Raw genomic sequence first — 22784 nt, 5'->3', positions numbered from 1 at the left:
CATAACAGTAACTCGACACCAGAATCACCTGCTATGCAGCCAAGAGCAACACTTAAACCTCACATTCAAAGCCCACTTTGAATGTTCTTTTAAGCGTTGTAAAGTTATTACACGAAAAACCACTACATAAGATTATGAATATCCTTTTATTCTACAGTTCTCTTGGTAGGATAATCATCTTTCCACTATTATAATTTTATTCGTCTCACTTTAGATTGTAAAATTAGCATACACAGTGAAAAACTGATACTTACATATGGGATATCATAGTAGTGCATGCGATTGACAGTTTTCTTTAAAACATCGATGCTGCCGTAACCCCATCGGGAGAGATGAAATCCCAGGGACCAGTAAGCAGGCATGTGTGGGCGTCCAATGGCCTACAGCAGGCATGAGGAATACAGAAATGTGAATGGTGAGATGAAGATTTTGGCAAGAGAAGTTATTCTGAAACACCAGGAGAGACTCCCAGCTCATTTATGCCACAAAGGTCGGGGCATGGGTGTCACACACTCATGAAATATCCTTTCCTTTCTCAGAACAGCTCACTACAGCATGCTTGGCTTCAAACAGTGCTTCTCCTGGTGGACCCTTGACCTGAACAGGGGCTCTGAGTGACACCCACAGCGAGCATCACTTGTGAGAACATCCCAGTGGCAGATAAAACTGTATAAAACCCAGACTAACATTAAATGAGGATCTTGCTGAGGTCTCAGCCTCTGCACTGCAGCACATGCCTTCACTTACATGGTTCATGTCGACAGAAACCCTGCGTGGAGCCTCACACCGCCTGACCCGTGCCGAGTCTGCAAACCCTTCGGTCAACAGCAGGCAAATCTCTGATGCTACATAGCAACATTAGCTTTGCTAATTTCTCTTGTCGCATCCAGCTGAACTAACTCATCAGGAGTCTGATGTTTATTTGAGCTCTCTGAAGTTTTAATTATATTTACACACCACCCTGTTGAATTTCAGTTACTTACGACTGACTGCCCTTATTGCTGGCCCACAGCACTGTGTTGCCAGTCACTGACAAACCTCCTCAAGGTCATAGTTACTGTTTGGTCCCGAAATTCTCAACTGAATCATGAAATAATGAGTTAAATATGATTTTATAAATATTTGATTTCCACTGGCTCTGCGTAATCCAGCTGCAAACTGCATGAGGAAACTGGATGGAGAGCAGAGGGGAGCGAGGCATCCTGCTCTGCTTCCCCCAGTGAGAGCTGCTCTGGCAACCTGGGACAAGGAGAGAGCACCATGATGTTGTTGTTATAGAAATAAGCTGAAATTTGGCATTGCCTCATTAGTACACACTGGTGTTTTCTGGGGGACACCTCCTGAAATCCTGACTCCAATATTAAACAATTAGATCTCATGCAATTAACCTTTGTTCAGTATTTCTAACATCCTTGGAGACAGTACATGAAAATCAAGTAGCTAGTAAGCACCCATGATTTATTAATCAGTTGCAGCTATTGACTCCCTTCGGCCAAATAACTATTCCTCCTTTATTTCCTTGTGGATCTCCACAGATAGGTAATTATGCTAAGAAGCGAAAAAGAGTAAAACTCATATATTAGCAGCTAAACCCCATCTACTTTAATTAAATAAAACAAGACTCTCCTGGCACTCTGTATCAATTGCATTGCTAAACTCTCTAGACCTTACCGTGCGTAAAGGTGCATCTTCCTATGGGATATTCTCCAGTGAGAATCTGACCTGGGAAAGCAATGCTGAACCTGAAATTTCTCTAAAATAAGTTACAGATGCTAAAGCTGGTGGAACATGCAAACTGCACTGAACACAAAAACAGATAGGAGAAAAGCAGGGAGAAGCAGAGGATGTCTTAATGCATCTGAGCTGAGGAAACACATGGGGTAAAATGCTTGCAAACTAGAAAGGCTCACGGACAGAGAGGTGAACTTCACGCACTAAGCATTACAAATTTGGCTATACAATGTGCTTTCTCTTGTTGGGATGCTGCTGTCTCACCTAACAGAAAGCAGAAAGAGGCCAGAATAACTGTTGAGATTAATGGTTTGAGTGCTTCCAGGATGGAGGCTCGGCTGAGCAGCACACCTCCCCTGGACACCTGCTGCTCCTCCCTTTCCACCAGACTTGACTCACTTCAGCCTACTCAACACCCGCTTCAACCTCCACCTTAGCTGGAGGCTAAGCCCTTCAGACGAAGCAAACACAGCCATCAGCAGCAAGATCCCGATGCTGTTGCACTTCACCACACGCTGCTGCGCCCTTGCTGGAATAGGTCCTGGACAGATGGAGGTGGCCCCCAGCCATGCAGGAGGAGGTCAGTGGGCAGAGACACACCATTGCTACCATGATGTAGTCTCATCTGGTTACACATGTCATTAGTTATTTCCAGCTTGTGTGGATGCACCTGATTCCTCAGACCATCCTTCAAGCTCTGCTGGGGTTTCCCATGGCCAGCTGACCAGGGTGCGATGGCTCAGGACAACCTCCTAGACACCCTGTCAGGCAGCAGCAAGGTGTCCAGCAGAGCATGGCAAGGTTCAGGGCAAGAAGTCTGCTTTCTCTGTCACAACTGCACTCTCCATATTAAGGATAAATTAATCTGAGGCAGGAGCAGAGCTTGTTTTAGACCAGCCAAGGCTGCAAATTGAGCTCTGTGAACCCCACCACTTTGTGCTTCTAAAGCAGATGCACATTTTGCCCTTGCTTCCTCTACTGCAAATGGTAAACAGAGTGACCTCTACAAACTATGTTAAAAAGACAGACAAAATCAAAAGAAATCCCTAATGAAATAAAATGTTTTGTGCACAGGCTTTTCCTCTTCAAAAAGAGGAAGAGGGACAACCAGCTGATAAATACTAATCCTGCAGATGAACGCAGAGCCAGGTGCCCTGGCAGGATGCCTGCCTGGCATCTGCTGCCTCTCCACAAGTGGGCTGGGAAATGGGAACTGCTGTCGGGGTGACCAGCCTGGGCAGAGGCAGGAGGAACCATCAGGGAGCCCTGCTCCGGGTCCTGCAACACGCCAGGTTGCTCCTGGCTGGGGAGGACAGTCAGCCCAAGATATCGCCAATAAAAAGCAGTTCAAGAGCTGGAAGGGGATTTGCTTCTGCCCCCATGCTCTGTGAAGCACCCAGGATGACACCATCAGGGGTGATGGTGGAGCCATGGCCACTGGTGTGCCGGCCAGGGTCCTTCCCAAAGGCCTTGTCTGCAGCGCTGGGGTTTGCTGAGCTTTGGCCACTTGCCCTTACATGAAGGCAATGTCTCGCCTGCAAACAGCGGAGCTACCCCATGGTGAGGCAGAATTTCATGACAGCATCCTTTGGGTAGTTTGAGATTATAGCTGAACCAACTGAAGAAAATCCACCTTGCAAGCAAGGCTTTAAGTTTTAAAGCAATTAGTTCCCCAGGTTCACCAGGCTGGAGCATCTATGGTGAGCTTAATTGAAATCAGCAGAACATTTCAAGAGGAAGGATGAAAACAGGGCAGCTGGGAAAACAAATGTTCTTTTTTTCTAATTATGCTGCCGACTCTCTCTAATGGATCCCCCTGAAGTTTCCTGATAAAGTAACTGACATATGGTACCTACTTGCAGATGGATCAGCAGAGGCAGGAATGTAATTTTGCAAACCTGAAAACTCATGTTGGATTTGATGTATATTTAGGATCTAGTTAATTCATATAGATTGCATTCTGCATACAAATGCTTATAAAATGCAGTAGGCAGAGAAAGCCTGCTTGGCAAAATTGACTCCCATATAATGAGAAAAGGTAAATGAGGTATGGTAGGGGAACTGAGGGAGGAAAATGACAAAGGCAGAAACAGCAGACATACAGAGTATCCAAACTGAGGGAAAAAAAAAAAAAAAAAAAAAAAAAAAAAAAAAAAAAGGAAGATACAGTAATGCAGAAACAGAAAAAAAATAGATCCTATTTTCTGTACCTCAATTCCTCCTGCACTTGGTTCTTAAATAACTCCTGGTGTTGTTTAATAAATTCACTGTGAGGTTTTTCAGGTTTACATAACTTGGCATTATGTAATTATTTTTTCACTTTTTTTTCAGATGCACCTGAGAGCTGATGAATCTAGGAGGTACTCCAGAAGTGTTTTGCAGTAAGAACAAACTTCAGCAGAAACATATATATCTAACGGCTAAAATCTGTGACCAGGGAGCAGGTGACAAGTATTCACTTTCCCTGTGTTGGGTTATTGGATGAATCACATTATTACTGTGAGCATTAAGGATATCAGCTAAGTTATAAATGCTATAGAGTGAATCAAGATCCTATTCTATTTAACATCATGACCAAAGACTTTGATGCAAGAGAGATGACTAAAGAGTTATGCCCTATACATGAGAGAGGCTGTAGAGATATGCTTTCCTATGCTTACAAAGGGGCCAACATCTCCAGCAACGCAGGTACAGGAGATCAACATGAAAGATTGCTAATCTTACACCCTAATTATCCATATAAAATGACTCTTGAAGCTTGATATTTGCTTAAACTTCTTTAAGGAAGAGCTGTAGGAGGAAATTATAAAAATCCAAGTGGGCTAATGCTCTGGATTTAGACACAGAAATAGTGTGTGTGGATAGTCACACTATGGCTACATCACATGGGTGCTCCTGTGGCCCAGATATCTGTATCCAGCTCATCCCCTATGGCTGAGATAGGCAGGTGAGTGCTATGGGCATCTAGTCAGGCAGGGGGTAACCTTCACTCAAAGTCTATGCACAGAAGCTGAACTTTGTTTTAGGAGAGCAAGAAGAAAGGCCCTGCAAATGCTGAACCATTAAAAAGATTATCACAACCTCAGGAGTCTAAAAATTTTAAGAACTTTCAATGCCAAGGGCTTCAAACCTTGTTCTTTGCTGTACAAACACTTATCAGCTGCTTAGTCTATATTCAACTGTGAGACTCTCACTGAATCATCTGTGATAAACTGTACGTACAAGCATGTTCCTCATGTTACCTGTCCAATAGGACTGGACTAGCAACTTCCTGGGGTCCCTTCCACCCAGAACTATCCTATGGATCTGTAATGAGGAAGTAAACCAGCAATTTGCTCTCAAAACAGAATTAGGAGACATACAGTATGCTCTCTTAAAGCTTGTAATTGGAAAATTTGTGATTAAATAACAAATTCATGGCCTTCACTCCATCCAACAGCTGTTACATGCCCATTTGTTGAACTATAACGTTCCTGAGTATCTTATTATGGAGCTCATATACTGCTGCTATGCACTGTTACTCTGTCCTGAAAGGCCACCAGTGGACTTGGCAAGGGTGATCTGGTTTAGGTCTGGGTGTAAAGCCCCAGCCAGGCTCAGCTCAATGGCTGAGCCCTTTAGCTTGCTACTGCTTTTTCCCATCCTCCTGCAAACCAAAGTGTTTGCCTTAAAAAGTGAGATTTGTGTTGTATAACTGTTCTGCACACCGGACCCCTTCTGTAGCAGGAGAAAAGTGTGATTACTGTCAAATATATATATATATATATAGCTGTGGCAGGACTGCCTCTGATGTGCCCGGAGCAGCGTTCCTCACGGCCGAGCTCAGGGATAAGAGGGAGCAGAGGAATCAGGACGGAGGTTTCTCCTTCCCATCGCACAATGCCCAGCAGGTGCTCTGTCACTGCCCTCACTGCTGTAGCACTGTGGTGTCACTGGCAGGATTCGTCCTACAGCCCAGCTCTGCTCTGCGCAGGACACAGCACAGGGGATGGTGGTGCTGGCATCCAGCCCTCTGCTCCCTTCCTACTCCCTGCATCGCCCCTGGAGCCCATTTAAAGCAGATTATCCCGGGCCATACTGGCAGTTGGAGCCACCACGGCTTTCACTGCCACATGTCTTAACCCCGAGGATGCACAGAGACGCTGGTGGCCCCGCAGGGCAGCCACAATCAGCCCTGGTCACCATGCAGGGAGCCTCACACCTGGCACAGCCTGACTGCCCCCAGCCAGCCACAGAGCAGTGGAGCTGGGCAAGAGCCTGTGGGCCACCCCTGAGTGCTGGCAGCAACCTGGAGAGGTACATGGAGGAAGATTGCGGACTGCAGAGACCTAGTAAAGAGCTTCGTTACAAAGCTGTCCTAACTCACTGGTTTGGATGGAGCTGCATAAAAGCACTGAGCAGAGCTAAGCTCCTAAATCCTTCACAGAAACAAGCACAGCAGGGGCTAAGGGGGCTGCCCAGGTCTTGAAGTGGCACTGAAGGCAACAGCACAAAATGTTTGAGAAAGGTGTGGAGCACTTTGCTCTGGACACAGCTCACTTGCTCTCAATGGCCATGCCACAGCTGGCATCTGGCCACCTTGCCAAACCACTGGGGTCATCCTGGAGAGGGTGCAATGGGTGGCCATTGTATAAAGCCCCATGCAGTGACTTCGGGCAGATGCTCACAGATGCAGGTGCCATTCCCTCAAGTTCATTGCAGCAGGGCAGGCTGACCCCACCAGGATCCCCTGCAGATGGGAGCTCCCAAAACACCATTTCCCAGAGGAGACCCATGCAAGCAGCTGAGAGAGCTGAGCAACGCTGCTGCACCGTGCCTTGCAGTCATCGGTCACACTGCTCCTTTCCACCCCCTCTCCTTCCCCTGGGCATGACAATGACCGCACAGGAGAGTCCTCTCAGTGTGACAGAAAATACAATTGAAAAATAAAGTCTTTTCTGTCTCCTTCACCTTCCCACATATCTTGTACATAAAAGCCAAATCATTACCCTAGAGACTAATAATATGGTAATTGTAACATTTGCAATTCGGGAATTTCAGGATGTTTACTGAAGAAGTTATTATTTCACTGTGAAATTGCTACCATGCATTCTTTAACATTCCCTAGAGAGCTGAGAGCAGGCTCAAAGAGCACAGAACAGGGGATTTTTTTTGTCCTGGCATGTGACATGTCTAGTTAGGGGACGCCCACCAGCTCCCCTTTACCTTGTTTTCTTTGCTCCACCTCCATTTCCAGAGAGGCAGGGGTGGAAAGTGAGCTGCCAGTACCCATCAGCTGGGGAGTGAGAACTCATTTTATTTTCAGCTGTTGGCCACCTGCTAAGCCACAAAAATGCTGCCTTCAAACACCAGCGACAGACTTTGAAAAGAAATGGGGATGGCTCTAATCACCATTTCCCTGCTGCAGTGACTCCCCTGAAATAGGTGCTTTCATTGCAGGGATCACAGCTGCAGCTAGGGAGAGTCACGTTGCTTTTTTTTTTTTTGGTGGGGTTTGTGGGGTTTTTTTTGTTTTTTTTTTTGTTTTTTTTAGTTTGATTGCCAATGTGTAAGTTCAAAACCCAGTTTGCTGGTTGGTCTGTGGCACTGGAGTCAGAGATGGGTAGTGGGGAGGACAAGCAGAGGCAGCTGGAGAGACGTTAAAGAGACGGAGCAGTCACTCCCTCTCTAGGATGCAGAGGGGCAGTGGCAGCCTCCCACCTCTCTGGGAGACATCACCTGAACCTCTGCCTTGACAAGGAGGGTCTAGCAGAGCCCACCACCCTGAGGACACTCCAGCCTTCCCAAAACAGAGGCATGAATGAAGCTTCTTCCTGCTGTCACCAAAACAGAACCCGGCAATACTTTCCTTCTGACCTAAATACTCTTTCTCCCTTGGTCCAAATGACAATATTTCTGTTCCTATTTCAGGTGTGTTAAAAGAAGGCAAGGTTTAAAAATGGAGGCTTTAAAAAGCCAGGAAAGACAAAAGGTTTGCTGAAAATCAGAGTTCATGCCCCTCAGTGGGGCTGTGAAGAGGAAGGCAGAGCATGTGCACATCTCACTGGGAGCTCTGGCTGCCTGGCTCTGGAATGCCCTAGGGCAGGCTGCTCGGTGTCTCTGGTGACAGCTTAATCCTCAGAGTCTACACACATGAACCCCCATTCTGACAGCGACATGCCCCTTCTCAGCTTTGCTCCATAGTCTTTAGGCTTGGTGATAGCTTCTTTATGCACAGAGCTTGGTTCTGAGCTGGCAATACTCTGTGCAAGTGCTCAGTTCACATGCCACCTGGCATTTGGTGGCCAGAAAGAACATGTCACCTGCCACTTTTTTCTAGGCAGCCTTTACTGAAGAAGAATTGCATGCACACTCCCAAAATAGCTGCATGTGTACCCTCAGTTCTCTGGAAAACACTGGGCAATGGCAAAGCAAGTAGTTATGCTCTGTGAGACAGTCGTAAATATGTTTTTTGACACCTATGCTCTCCAATGCAATTACATGGGTTTTCATTAGTAAAAAAACAGGCTGATGGCTCCAAAATCAACAGACAATTCAACTGGCAAATAAAGGCTTGAAGCCTCTGAGGCTCATTCAAAATCTCTGAAAGTCCAGCAGATGTAAAGTTCCCAAACATTCTCATCTGTTCTCTGTCTGTTTTGTTTTCTCTATCCACAGTGTCAAAACACAGTTACAGTCGCATAGTGAAGACTGTGAAACTGTCACAGCCCAGAGAAGAGAAATTTCTTTCTAACCATTGCACCCCTTTAAACACTCCTGTTCTCGATACTGTTCATCACAATATACTCTCCCATGTGCCATATGGACCTTCCTACTAACCTCTGTGTATTGCTGAACTACATTTTCAGGAGTGGGTCCAAGGAAGACATAGAAGTCGAGAATCCCTCCAATAGTGCGGAAAGTTACAGATGGGTCTGGACTCAGAGAAACATCTGAAAGGAAAAAAAAACAAACAAACCCACACAGTTTCTCAGCACAAAATAGCTCTACACTATGCATGGAAATGGTTCAAAGCTGTGCCAGGGGAGGTTTAGAATGGACATGAGGAAGCATTTCTTTACTGAGGGCATGGTCAAACACTGAAACAGGCTTTCCAGAGAGGTGGCTGATGCCCCAGGCCTGTCAGTGTTGAAGAGGCATTTGGACAATGCCCTTAATAATGCTTTAATTTCTGATCAGCCCTGAAGTGGTCAGGCAGCTGGACTAGATGATCATTGTAGGTCTCTTCTAATTGAAATATCCAATCCTATTCTAGGTGCGTGGACACTGTGCATAAACATGTCCCCAGGCAGAGGTGGCTACAGGTTCAAGTCACTACCTGATGCCTTGTGGGTACAACTGGGTGAGCAAACAGGACCTGTACATAGGCTAGCATATAGCTGCCCACTGTTTCTGTAATCCCTACTTTCAGATTGGCATTGTGCAGCAATAAATCATAGAAACCCACACAGAGGAGACTGCGCAGATCTGTTTGTCTCAGTTTCATTTATATAAAAAGGAAACACAAGCTTGTGTTTAGGGTTTGTCTATGCTATTTTAATCCTCTTATTGGAAATCATTGCCTGCCAGGGGAAACTGATTTTATAGACTGTGTGAAGATTCTCCTTTTCTGAAATTATACCACTGGATTAATACAGTAAGGTGACCATGGCAACGCACAAAACTATTCTCCACAGACAGAATATAGGACTAACTTAAATTGATTTGATTCAGTTATGCCAATCCCAGAGGAAATTTCTTCCACCTTTTCCTTTCCCTGTATGTGCAACTATTTAAAAAAAAAAAAAAAAGTTAATAATATATTTTCACTGAAAATACATTACCTTGTTAAACAGTCACTCTAATGAAATCCTTTTGAAAACTTTATAGTAATTCCTGGAACCTCAGTTGTGGACCAGTCACTCATATTGTACCACATTGAAAAAGCAATCAATAAAACAGTTTTTTATGTTTACTAATCTACAATGCTTTTATGTACAGTCCATATGTCTTTTTACCTTGTGCATTTGAGTTCAGAAGGAGAACACCATGGGCATTGGAGTCATCTTCTACACACATATAGAAAGGGTGAACTCCATAGAGGTTGACAAGTGGCTGAAACATAAACAGTGAGTTAAGTATGGCTTGACTTTGCTATTTTTCATAGTTTCTGTCAGCTAGCTAAGCAAAGACAAGGAAATAAATTCTCTCATAGTCGGAATCTTGCTTTGAAAGGTTGGGGATTTTTTCATCTTAACTGGTGTGAAGTCAAATTGGTAAAGAAGAGCTAGGTTTTCTGCATCATCACTTTGGTTCTTTCTAGTCTCTCTCAGTTAAACCTTCCGCATTCTGCCAAACCCTGCCAAATGGCATGAGTAAGAACTGCTTTGCTAGTTAAAATAGACTCATTAACTACAGACCCCAGTTTAGCCAAACATCTAATGAACCCTGCTGAAGTTCACCTTGTTTAAATGAACAGGGATTGATCCAGTCATGAAAAGAAATGCTTTCCTGTTCCAGGATCTTGGCACACAAAATATTATTTTTTTTTTTTTATCCTGAAAACTAACTACACTGTGAGAAAGCTTCTGATGAAAGGTTTCAAAGTCCTCTCAAAATGAGTCATGGTTTGTCAGTTAATTAAAACTTATGACACCTGCAAAACCCACCACATTCCATGATTGCCATCGATTCACATTAGCAAAGCTGCACCTCACCACCTCCCTCTGGTGATACAACTTAGGACAAAGTGCTGCGTGAAGTGCATTACCGTAGGTGCCTGATCCCTGCTGAACATGCCATAGGTAACAAAGTCCATGCTGTGTTTGAAGGACTCGTGCTCTTGCTCACCAAACCCGTACACTGAGGTGGATGGCACAGTAGTGGTGATCTGAAGATACTGGTTGGAGAAAAACAGATCAGCCAGGGGACTGTTCCACCTGCAACAAATAGAGGGAGACTTGATTAGTTTGGTTATCTTTGGTATGCATCATTTTAAGTTCACAGCTGGCTGTTTATACTGTTTCTGTATTTTGGAGAAGAACAATATTAATAAACTATTAAATTCTATGGATGCCTCTAACATGCCTAACCTAACACACATTCCATTCATCTTGCAATGGCTGTAGACATCTCATCTGCTTATACAATAAAATGCATTGGTATAATTTTGAAAGGAACAACTAAAATAACAGAAGACACTATCTATAATCCTATTACCAAAATAAATGGTTGCTGGTGCTATTTCTATGACAACCAACGGGGCAGGCTAAAAATTGTTATTACGCAGTGGGGTTCAGAATCCTTAATGAGAATAACAGACATTTAGTTGTTACCAGTTTTTACTTTTTAACGTTTTGCTGGATCAGGACCTGAATGCTCTTGTTACCCCTGACTTTATGCAGGTGCCTAAAGCAGAGGGGCAGCTTCTTCCAGATTCTGCTTGAATGAGATGTTTTTATTGTGATAACTCTCTCCTGCTTCTCTTGCCAGCATAATGACTTTATTTCTATTGAATCATCTGTGGACACAGGCTCACATTTTAATTAGGTGTTACATTTTGTTTCCTATTTCTAGTGCTATAATGAGCTGTAAACTAGATGGAGGAGAACACAGTCAAGCTGTGGAGAAGTGTTTTGTTAATGGTACTGTGTATGCCATGAGTGCCACATTTAGATAGCACCCTCTCGAGCCTTGTTTAACCGTGAATTTGTTACAGCTAATTAAAATAAATGAGCCAATGCCATAGAGCATAGAAGTGGCATAACTCTCCTTTTAGTGGTCTTTTGTCAATGATTTTGAAAAAATTGAATGGTTGATCAAATTGACTGGTAAATCGGGGAAGTGGAAAATGGGCCGTGTGGGTGGGGAGCAGCGCTACCCCTGCCAGGGCGGTTTTCCCTGTTGAGCCGTGGCTGCTGCCAGCACCACTGGCACTCCTGCCTGGGGACAAGTCACCGCTGCTGTGAGGACTGGGAGGGTATTGCTGCTCCACCATGTCAGCCTTGGGCAGTTCTGCTCTCCCCACGGGGAACCAAGGACAGCCACTCACAGGGGTGCCCAGAGGCGGGTCCAAGGGACCCTGCTGCCTCTCCATGCAGAAAGCAGGCACAAGCAATTCCTGAAGTGTCCTAGACAAGTCCTAAGGCAAGCACATGTACTGAAGGGTCTATGTATTTTTGAAAAATCTGTTTGGCCTTTCTCACAAGCAGGAAAAGTAAGAATTTGTATCTAAGTCTTGACTTGGTTGTTTGCAAGCAGCAACCATTATCTCCTCCACCTACACCGCAGTACTGAATAAGGTTATTTTCTTATAGGAAGGTTAATGTATGCAAAAGGTACCTGAGAATCAGATCCAGCCCTGGGCAAACAGAAATCTTTCTGCAAGAGGCTGCTGCTGTGTAGGAGCAGGGATGGGCTCTGGAGCTGTATTGCTGTCCAAAAAAGCGCTGTCACGTAGCTCTACTCCACGCCAAGGCTTGCACGGTCACTGCTCTGAGCAGACCATGGGGTTATGCAAAAAAGCAAAGGATGCCAGAGGGGAAATGCTTTGGGAAGAGCTTAAATATCTGTCCTAACTCATTGAGCACTCTCCATGATGTCTCTTCAGAGGACATGAGACTCTGTACACTCATGGTACCCACATTACAGCACTGACATTTCCCATTGTGAGAGCAGTTAGTGTTACCATGGCATTAAAAGTGCTTCAGCTCAGCAAGTCCTCTCTCTGCCCAGGAGGTTCACTGGAGTGGTCCAAACTACAGCCCTAGGAGCAACCCCTCTTCTTCATCACATCTTTAAATGACACAGAGAAACCATCTTATATCTCATGCATTCCCCTGGGCCACTGTCACTCAACTTCTACATGGCATCACCAAAACAGGGCCCTGCTCTGCCCCCTCCATGCTGGGCTCCCCAGGACCTCCCTGTGCTGTGCTGTCAGCCATTGCTTGCTGTCAGCCTCATCTTTTGTTAGACCAGCGCTTGCCAGAACAGCCAAGCACTAAATATAGCATTAACTGTGACATAAAAAGACTGATAATGACTGTGTCTTTCTTCCGGGCACCATTATGTCTTCTTCGTCTGAGAGAATGGACAGGTTTTCCCCTGGTACCTCTCTGCCTCCACTCCCGGGCAGCTGCCCTCACACTCATCAGTGGTGAGCTCTTGTGCTACTTTATCAGTGTTTGCTTGCATTGCATTGGCAAAGAGCGATCCCTTAAATGAAAAAACAATGTCTGTCACTCCTTAAGCACTTGGAGACAATAAAAGAAAATGTTATATTTCTCCCAAGTCACCTTCTGCTGGTTTAAAGCAGATAGAAGGAACAACACAGGAGGGAGCATAAAATGACACCATGTGCGCAGGAATATGCAAGGCCCTCCCCCAACCGTCCTACAAAACCTAACAGTGCTGGGATGGACAACAGAAGGATCTAAAAATCTAAAAAAACCTAAAAATACAGTCGAGCAGTTGTTCACTGTCAGAAATTCAACCCCTACCAGCAGTCAGACATGGCAAAACCTGTGAAGACAAGAACCCTTTTCTTTGCAAAAGAGGTAATAGCTGAACTCAGGTTCATTGATGAAAGTCCAGACCTTTTAGTGCCTCTGTGGTGGGAATGCTCCTGCCAGTTGAAATGCAAACTGGGCTCCCCACACCTCTGCCTGGCCCATTGCCTGCTAACAGCTGCCTGTCTGGGAAGCCTGACTGACAAAAGCTAACATTTTCTTCCTAACACCATGCACTATACTCAAAAGTAAACCTCTCTTTTTTTAACCTCATATTGAGGCCAAAAAAGGAAAAAAATAATAAAAAAAATCATTCAGAATTCAAAAATTCAAAAGAGCTGTGTGAAAATTAACATTTCTGGCCAGCAAGTGAACCAGTCTCGCATCCAGCAGTCAGCGCTCAGGCCACCAGGACAAAAGGTAACTACGGCAGGCTGGGGAAGTAGAACCAAAGGAAAGCGGGTGGGCAGATAGATAATACATCCTGCTCGTATTGAAGATGTGGTTTATGACTAACATTGTCGCGACATTTGAGGGGGATGACTAAAAGGCAGTATAAAATGGTTTCCAGAAGCGCAATCGTCAATTCTCTGTAACACAGGCTGGACATGACGACTTACACGGTTGAATGACTTTGCTCTGCTTGAAGTTTATTGGAGACCAATAATCGCAGTGCGTGCAGCAGCTCGGAGCGCTGACTCTCGCCTGCTGTGAGCAAGCAGCTGGTGGCACACTCTGAGAGGCCTTATAAAACCTCCAGAATTAGGAGGCTGGAGACACATATACGATACATCATTATAATATGTATCATGCACTATCTGGAAATTCATAAATCATTTTTTGTTGGCAGAGGTTTGTTCTTTTTTTTCTTCTTGTTGCAATGAATCCAACAGAAATAAACTCATTACTTTAAGGTGTGAACACCTGTTCCTCTTGGAGAAGATGTCCTCTCTAACATCTGCTTTTCTTGGCCACCAGACCCTTTGGAAACCATAGTCTTGTGAAACTGAGCAAAACATATGTGTTATCTGTGTGCAATTTCAGGTGGAATTTTCACACATCTATCAGAAAAGTGGCTCTAAGCCTCCTGGCAGAGCTTTGTCATACCTTTTCAGAGGTCGCAGGCTGTCACTGTCACTGCCTATAAACAGTAAAGCACCTCAGGGACTGAGTATAGGCCCTGTTTTCAGAAGAACCTCAAATATGCTTGGACCTGACTCATCCCACTTGAGCTGCTGGGGAGCGTCAGCTTAGGAGCCCAGGTCTCCATGAATTTATCTGGCTCTCAGATTCCTGAAAAATGTTTCCACCATCTCACAACAGCCACATTCCTTATTAGCTGTTAAATCTTGGGGCACCACTGGACTGCAGAGTGCACACCAAGAGTAAATTTTTATACGCTTATCTTACTTTTAACACAGATTTTCAAATAGGTGGAGAAAGTCAGCATGAGTAACCAAGAGATTTTCCACAAGTGTGACATTTTAAAAGAAAGAATTGCAAGGTATGTTTGCAGTTATTGACACAGTTCTGCTCTGCTTCTACTGTATTCATTGTCATGGTATCAGGGCATCTCCTAGAAGTGGCTGGATATACATTGGTTTGTTTTTCTTTTGAAAAACATTTGGATATGTCATATACCTACAATACTTCTTACCTACGTAACATAAATCTTAATGATCGGAAGAATAAAACAGCAGCTCTTACAAAGTAGGAGCAAACCCAAGCTACCCATGATGCACCCAATTTGCTCCTGTTGCTTTTAGCAAAATTGCAGTTTAAGACAATGGTGTTATAAATCATTCTAATAGCTTTGCCTATGTAAAAACCTCTTCATGGTAAGTGGTGTGTGTGCTTACTACCAGAATCAATAAAATTGTAACTGAAGTCTCCAGCAGCCTTTTTGGAAATCATGGTTAATCTTGATTAGATTTCAGTTATTTGTGCCATATCTTCCCAAGTGTGATAGCAAACAAGGTATTCCAAATAGAGAGAAACAGAGAGAAAGAAGCACTTATCCAGCTTCGGAAAAATGATCTGCCTTCCATTATTCGTATGAAAAAGTCAGATGGAGAACGGATATTAAAGTGGAGAATCAGATCAATAGTCCATCCCTCTGCAGCCTGTCTCCAGCAATGGCCCAGGCCAGATATCGCAGAGGAAGGCATAAGATGTCACTCAGAGCCAGCCTTGCAATAATCCGCTTATGGAGGAAGTTTCTGGCTGTTTTCATAAATTAGCTTATGTTGTGAAATAGAGACAAAAATAGTTGTTTGGTTTGGTTTGTTTTTTTCCTACAGATGATATTTTTATTATGTGTGAATATGTATCCTGCTAAGCCTCCCCTGTCAGTACCGCCCTGGGGCAGTGAGTCCCACAGAGTAATCACACCCTGCAAAGTGCGGATGTCTTTGTTATTTATTGCTGCCTTAAAGCAAAAAGTTCCCAGCCTTTTACTCTGATCTTGAGGAATTCTGCCTTCCTGAACCCTTCATGCTCACACTCGACGCTGCCTCCTCCAGTGGCTGCTGCTGCGAGTGGCAGGAGCAGAATGGAGAATAGCACTCAACTGGAGAGCACATGACACTAAATAATGCAGAAGCTCCATCTTGCTCCCTCATCTGCCTCATTTCAACCCAATATTTTCTCTCCTGTTTTTATTACTGTAAGGCCCTGGCCAATGACAGGCCAGTTTCCTGCTAGACCTGCAAGATCAGCTAGGAAAGTCTGAGCAAGGATGTATTAAACTGAAGCCAATTATAAATTTATCGACAAAATACTTTGCCACTGATCACGACTATTTGCCAAAAGGGGTATTTTCCAAGCCTCATGGGAGTGGGCCAGGGTTCCCTGAGGCCGGTAGTTTGGGAGCTTCACCTCTGGGGCAGGAGACCCAGGCCTCAGTCCACGTCCCTGATGGTTCAGATCTAAGACTTGCAGCCTTAAATCATCTGCAGGTTTCTGTTTTCCGTCAGCAAAAGAGAGAACACCTGCCATCTGTATGAGAGCAGGGGCTGTGCTTGACCCTGGGTCTCATCTGACATCCTTGGCACCTCACCTGTGAACACGTGGAGGTGACGCGTCTTCACCCCCATGGCCTTGGAGAACAGCTGGCACAGGGAAGGACCTTCCCTGGCCACCAGTGAAACAGCAGGAGTGCGAGAGAGGGTGAAGAAGAGGGGCAGGATCAGGACTCGATGGGACGGAGAAAAGGGCAGCAGTGGAGGTAAGAGGGAGTAAGTCAAGAGGCATTACTGGGATGAGAAAAGGAGACCGCTCAGGAGCTCCTGGTCCTGGAACCCCCCAGCAGCATGTGGATCATTTCCCTGCATGACCCCATCTAATTTTCACCCCATACAGGCGAAGCAGCAGCTGTTGCCTGATTACCTCATAGCAAGCTGAAAATGTAGCGGGACTTGGCCTTTTATTCTTGCTCCTGGCTCCACGTGAGGTTTGCAATCAGTTGTTAATGGCTCTCCCCTCACATAATTCATTCCTCTCCCCTGTTATTGTGATTACACGGGGCCCCGAGATTGTCCTGCACTCCTCAAGCCAGTGCTCGGGTAGCTCAGCTACAGCAAATGCTCCTTGTGCGCAGCGAGTGAGAGAAAAGCCTGCAAAGCACATTCAGGAATATCTCAGAGTCTCCGCTGCTTCTCCCCTGAAGTGTCTCCGACATGGTATTAAATCATTCCTCATGAGGAGGAGGCTTTGTGTGCATGAGTGGCAGAGCTGGGATGGGGTTTTAAATCAAGCAGGTAGGCGGGAAGCCTGCCGGCAGCTCCCTCGTCAGGGCAAAGTCTGTGGCACCGGGACACTGACAGGCTATAGACTGCACCACGGGAAGCAGGTGAGAGAAACACAAGTGTGGACTTCAAAGAACAACCCAAACCCAAACCACGTCTGCTCAGGACAGGCTGCTCCCTCCCCACGTGGGCTGGGTCAGCTGAGCCAGAGAACTCTGGGTATCATGAGGGATTTCAGGTTTTTTTGCGGAGTGGGTCATCTAGCAGTGAGAAGCTGCTGGTGAGGGGTAAGAAGCATCATGTAAAACAGTTTTCTGAGGATTTCGCATAGCTTTACAGTGGGAAAGACTTTCCCAGAGATCTTAGGCCCAGCAGAGTGACTGGACATGTTTTGGTGTAGACAGTATCATCCGCTCACACTGAGGGAGTGCAACTGTTGAAGAGGCTTTATCTGCCCACATCACCTGTTCTGAGCAATACTTGTGTGCATGTGAACATTAGCAATTGATTGAGCTGTTTCTTGAGACAGAAAGGCCATGGCCTTAACATAGGAGACTGACATCCCTCCAGGTGTTGGGTGCTTGGCCGTTTCTCACTTGCCCACACAGCCTGCCCTAAACTGGCACAGCCATGGAGCCCACCGGCGGTGCCGCTCAGTGCCTGGCCCGGGCACGCTGGGTGCCCCGGCGCAGCAGCTCTCACCTCTGGAAGAAGCCCTAAATATTTGGGTCTTTGCACTGTCTCTGCAGACTGCTCCTGGGACGGGGTACAGGCAATAATGAAGATGCTCAGCAGCAGTTCCTGCTGAGCCCTTGCTGCAGCCACTGAGCACACACAGACCCATGTCCCATGCATCCATACCTGCCTTTGGGCACATTGGACTAACATGAAAATCTACTTAACGTGCCAGATGCCACCAGTGCTCCCCAGACCCAGCCAGCCCGTGGTGTCACCGATGGGGATACTTCAGTAGTGCTGCTTGCTGAGAGTTCATCCTCCCCACTCAAGAAAATGCAGCCGCCCATGGCTTTTAGGCCAGGAGGTATATAACCTGCTTTCCTGTTTTGAAATGAGTTGTCCATCTGCACTTCTCTTCTGGCGGCTAGGGAGGCTGCAAATCCCTCTCAGTCAGGCTGTGGAAGTATCCCTGACCATCTGCATTCACTCACTCTGACAGGACACACAGGCAAGCAAATGAAAGGGAAGGATTTTTGCTCCTCACACAGGGAATTTAACTCCAAATATGATTCAGCTGTGAGAGGAATGGCTCCCTGCCAGGATGTGATCCTTTAGTCTATAAGTACCGGCTGTGCCATTTCACATGAAACAAAAATTCCCGGAAACATAATTTCCCTTTTTATATGCAAAATTCAGTGTCTCTGCTGATAAGAATCCTTTAGTAGCAGCACTGCCATTGTTTGCAGGATAAAAATCTGTTAGCTGCATGTTACATTTACCTGCAATTTCCTCTTCTGAGGGTCAGCTGGGTTTCAGGAGAATTCCTTTACCTGCCCAGAGGCAGCACATACTTTCCCACCAGCGATGCTCGATGGCAGAGCATCACTGCTGAGTGCTGCGCCGATGCTGCTAACCAAGACTGCCCTCTACCTCCCCAGGCTCTGCAGCACATCTCTGCTGCACCCCACGCCTGAGCTGCTGCTGAGTGCAGATTTTGGGGGACAAGGGGTGCCCCACTGCTGGGCGAATGGAGGAGGCTTCCGTGAGCCCACGGCAGTCTGGGGAATGTGCCCTTCTGGAAACCTGCTCAGCGGGAACCAACTTGTGCTCCTCTGCTTCTCACTGGAGTTGTGCTTTTGGCAGCTCGGCAGATCAAACCTTGTGTCTGCTTTATGGCAGGCCCCTTCCCTTAACCAGGATGTCCTAAATATGGGAATGTCCTGGCTAGGCTAAACCCTTGGGCTTTGGGCGAAGACAAGAATGGCTGAACAGGAACAGTCCATGAGCTAGCTGTCCACCATGTCTCGTTATGCATTCACCTCCCGCATCACCATTCCAATTAATGAGCCTTTACGAAAATCTCTTATTACCAAGAGAAGAAAATGGGCCTTTAATATAAGCCCACTGTTTTCACAAAGCTGTTAAGTCTAACAAGGAATTAAATTACTTTTGTTATCAGAGTAATGCATAATACATCCATTTACAACAGCCTGCAAAAAGAAAACTTTACAGAATTGACTGTGACGTGTATAAAAAGAGATGCAAAGAGACTGTAATTTAAAAGGATGCGCAGTTAATTAAAAACACAGTGTGGTGGTTCCGTTTGCAGACTCCAACCATTCTTGAGGCTGCATCACACATGTTAAGCCAACCTTACATTGCTCTCAAAGATAATACTTGTATTTTAAGTGTGTGAGGTTCTTGGGAGAGGGGAAATCTGAGCTGAGTTTTTAATTTCTTGATTTGTGGTTAGATTTTCTAATGCATGAAACAAATTACTTGGATCTCAATGGCCTTCTGGGAATGTGCTTGCTCTAGTGGTGGGCTGCAAGATGGGCAGAGCTGGTGCTGAGCACCCAGCGAACGCACAGGTCTCGGGGACTTGCTCTGCAGCAGCCTGTTGGCAGCCAGAGCCCACCCATGTGCTCCCAGGGCACACATCCTGCTGAGGTGATGTGGAAGGGACCCAAATCTACACTCCTCAGGAGCACTGCAAGGTCAGCCAACGCACAAGAGGTGGGTGTAATCAGGAGATGCACATCAAAGGGTGCTGCTGTTCTGAATTAAAATGCTAATATAGACACAACCACAGCCAGATGGGAACGGTACCCATGTTCCTCTGTTCTGTGCCTCTCCTTCGCTCACTTGTGTCAAGTAGTGATAACGCAGAGTGGTCTGTAACCCTGCCATTTGTCACCACAGACAGCCACAGACTGCTGCTAATGCCACTCTGTAGCATCCCTGAATGTAACTGGCAGGAGCACACCTTGACTAGGACACATGCAGCTACTCCTTGCAAAATACTCTCTTGCTAACTAGCATCACACACTAGAGATGTGTTGGTGGAAGCCAGGAAAATAGGAAAATTATGACAAGCTGTTGACACTTGCTGGTGAGGGGAGCTTTTGCTGAAGTTTAACTTATGGTACCAGCTTGAGAATACATACAGCTGGCATTTTTTCAGAGAGACAAACTAGACCCTCAGATGTCCTTTACTGAAATAAGTAGCAGTTAGACGTTTACAGCCTTTGTGAGTTTGAGCTTTGGTTTCCTAGGCCTACATCTTGGAGAGTGTCAGGACATTTGGTGCTCAATTTCTGACATGTTTCAGCACCCTAAATTTCAGAAATCTTGGTTCAGTGGTAGACAAGTTGAGTCAACCAGCATCGCAAGCTGTAACACTGTAGCCTCAAAAGCTGACTTGCTTAATAATCTTTCCTTCATGCATGTAGATAATCTCCCATTATACAGGCACATACTTCTACTAATAATGAGTGTTTTCCAGGGTCAAAGCATAAATCTGTATTAAGCCATGTCCAATTGGTGCTTGTGCCTGTATCACACAGACCTGAACAATCGGGTGTGAGGAAACAGTGCTCACCCCGTCACTTAATTTCTCCAAAAGGTGATGTTAACGAGATCCAGTACTCACAACACTGTGCCGGTGCTTTTCCTCTTGATCCTGAAGTGCGAGGAGCCCTCCACTAACTCCACCTCATAGCTGGCCTCATCAGCAGCAACCCCTGGGGAGTCAATCTGAAGTGGGACTTCAAACCGCTGACTGTTGGGGTCGTAGAGCTGGAGCAAGGCAAAGAGGTGGCAGGTGAGCTCCTTCATCAGCGTGCGTTGCTTTGGTTAGGTCATCACCTCCCAAATACTCACCCTGAACCGGAGCCTGTCCCTGGTCTGGAACTCCACTTCCAAGACGACCGGGGAAATGTCATTTCCGAAGAGGGAGAGGGTGTGGCGCTTGTTCAGCGTTACCCTGCGGCAGAAATATGCGCTGCCACCCGCCACCACCACTCACTGCCTGTGACCACCACCACCACTCACCGCCTGTGACCACCACCACCACTCACCGCCTGCCACCACCACCACTCACTGCCTGCCACCACCCTGGCACGGCGGGCAGCGGACAACTTGGCTGTGCTCCCTCAGCTTTTAAAAAAAAATCACCGATCTATTGAGAAAAATAATCTCTGAGGTGAGTCTAGCTTAGGCTCTCGTTGCTGTTACTGGATGAAATAGGAGCTCCTGAAGCAAGGATGCCTCATGGGCTCCTGGGACACAGCTCCCAGGGAGAGGGACTACCCCATGCCAGCACCTGGTGTCCTCACCAGTGACACGGTGTGAGTGCAGGACCCCAGCTCTGTGTGGCTTACACACAGGGAAAATACACCTTTATCCTCCTTGTTGCAAGCTGAGCACGCCGCAGCAAAGCAGCTTGAGGAAGGTCTCTGAGCGGTGGTGGCCGGGCAGTGCCAGAGCGCAGCACCGAAGCAGCCACGCACTCTTACCTCCAGCCCTTGGCTGTCAACTCGGTGTTCCCACCCAGGGAGTAGCCATAGGGACTGTCCTCAGAGAAGAAGCACCAGGGAGCGTTGGCCACGTCGGTGGCACACCAGGTGCAGCCCCGCGCCTCGCAGGCCTCCTGGGAAGCGCCCGGCTGGGGGTGGCAGTCGATGCGCTTCTGCACGGCCCCGGTGCATTGTTCAGCCTGGCCCAGGCACCCGCCCAGGGCTGGGCACGGGAAAAAGCAGTCAGAGCAGCACAGAACCGCGTTAAACAAACCAACCCATAATGAAGAATCACAGAATAGTTTGGGTTGGAAGGGACCTTCAAAGGTCATCTAGTCCAACACCCCTGCAATGAGCAGGGACATCCTCAACTAGATCAGGTTGCTCAGATCCACATCCATCCCTGGAAACATTCAAGTTATCCTTTTTTTGGTTGTGTTTTTCCCCATTTTGGGGCTAATATGCGTGATTGTTGTGACCTAGATGGTGGCAGAGCAGCACATCTGCTCGTGACCAAGACAAGAGCCACTGGTTCCTTTTACAAGCCCAGGCAGTGGGGCTGCATCCTTCAGTGCTTGGAGCTGCTGGTGTTCAGCTGAAGCTCGTATATGAGGTTCTTAGGGACACAGTTTAGAGGTGGACTTGGCGGTGTTAGGTTAACAGTTGGACCCAATGATCCTAACAGTCTTTTCCAACCACAGAATCACAGAATCACAGAATCGACTGGGTTGGAAAAGACCTCAGAGATCATCGAGTCCAACCCTTGGTCCAACTCTAGTCCGTTTACTAGATCATGGCACTAAGTGCCATGTCCAATCTCAGTTTAAAAACCTCCAGGGACGGTGAGTCCACCACCTCCCTGGGCAGCCATTCCAATGCCTGACCACTCTCTCTGTAAAGAATTTCTTTCTAATATCCAGCCTAAATTTCCCCTGGCAGAGTTTAAGCCCATGCCCCCTTGTCCTATTGCTGACTGCCTGGGAGAAGAGACCAAAACAATATTATGATTCTAAATACTCATGGGAAGTTAAATAGCCCGCTAATTAATCAACTAGCATGGCACAAGAGTAACTCTTCAGACTCTGTGAACAGACGTACTTCAGTAAGGACTAGAACTGCTATAGACATTAAAATACTACATTTTCTGTGTACTTACTCTCTCTCGAGTTATACACAGAGGCTATATACATAGCTACAAATATGTGAAATAAGTATGCATCTGTATGATATATAGAAATATAAAAATACTGATTATATATATGTTTTTTTAGCCTTCATTTCTATATTATATAACTACTACATCTAGGTAGCATTAGTATCTTGCATTCATACAGGTATAGTTA

The 22784-nt window shown here is 46.1% G+C and overlaps 1 protein-coding gene across 1 annotated transcript in view; it reads right to left on the bottom strand.

Annotated features, from left to right (window-relative positions):
• The window catches only part of LOC309451348 (sucrase-isomaltase, intestinal-like), a gene marked incomplete at both ends in the record, with an annotated part of 59599 nt that overhangs the window by 33791 nt on the left and 3024 nt on the right, over positions 1-22784 (bottom strand). The window contains 7 exons of the mRNA XM_082074975.1: positions 255-380; positions 8551-8663; positions 9729-9825; positions 10481-10649; positions 20577-20722; positions 20807-20909; positions 21442-21664. Of these exons, the coding sequence (XP_081931101.1) occupies positions 255-380; positions 8551-8663; positions 9729-9825; positions 10481-10649; positions 20577-20722; positions 20807-20909; positions 21442-21664 (977 nt within the window). The remainder of the gene's footprint in view (positions 1-254; positions 381-8550; positions 8664-9728; positions 9826-10480; positions 10650-20576; positions 20723-20806; positions 20910-21441; positions 21665-22784) is intronic.

Source organism: Streptopelia decaocto (assembly GCF_964273445.1).
Source record: "Streptopelia decaocto genome assembly, chromosome: 1".
Taxonomy (NCBI): Eukaryota; Metazoa; Chordata; class Aves; order Columbiformes; family Columbidae; genus Streptopelia; species Streptopelia decaocto.
This window is presented reverse-complemented; position numbering and strand designations above follow the sequence as displayed.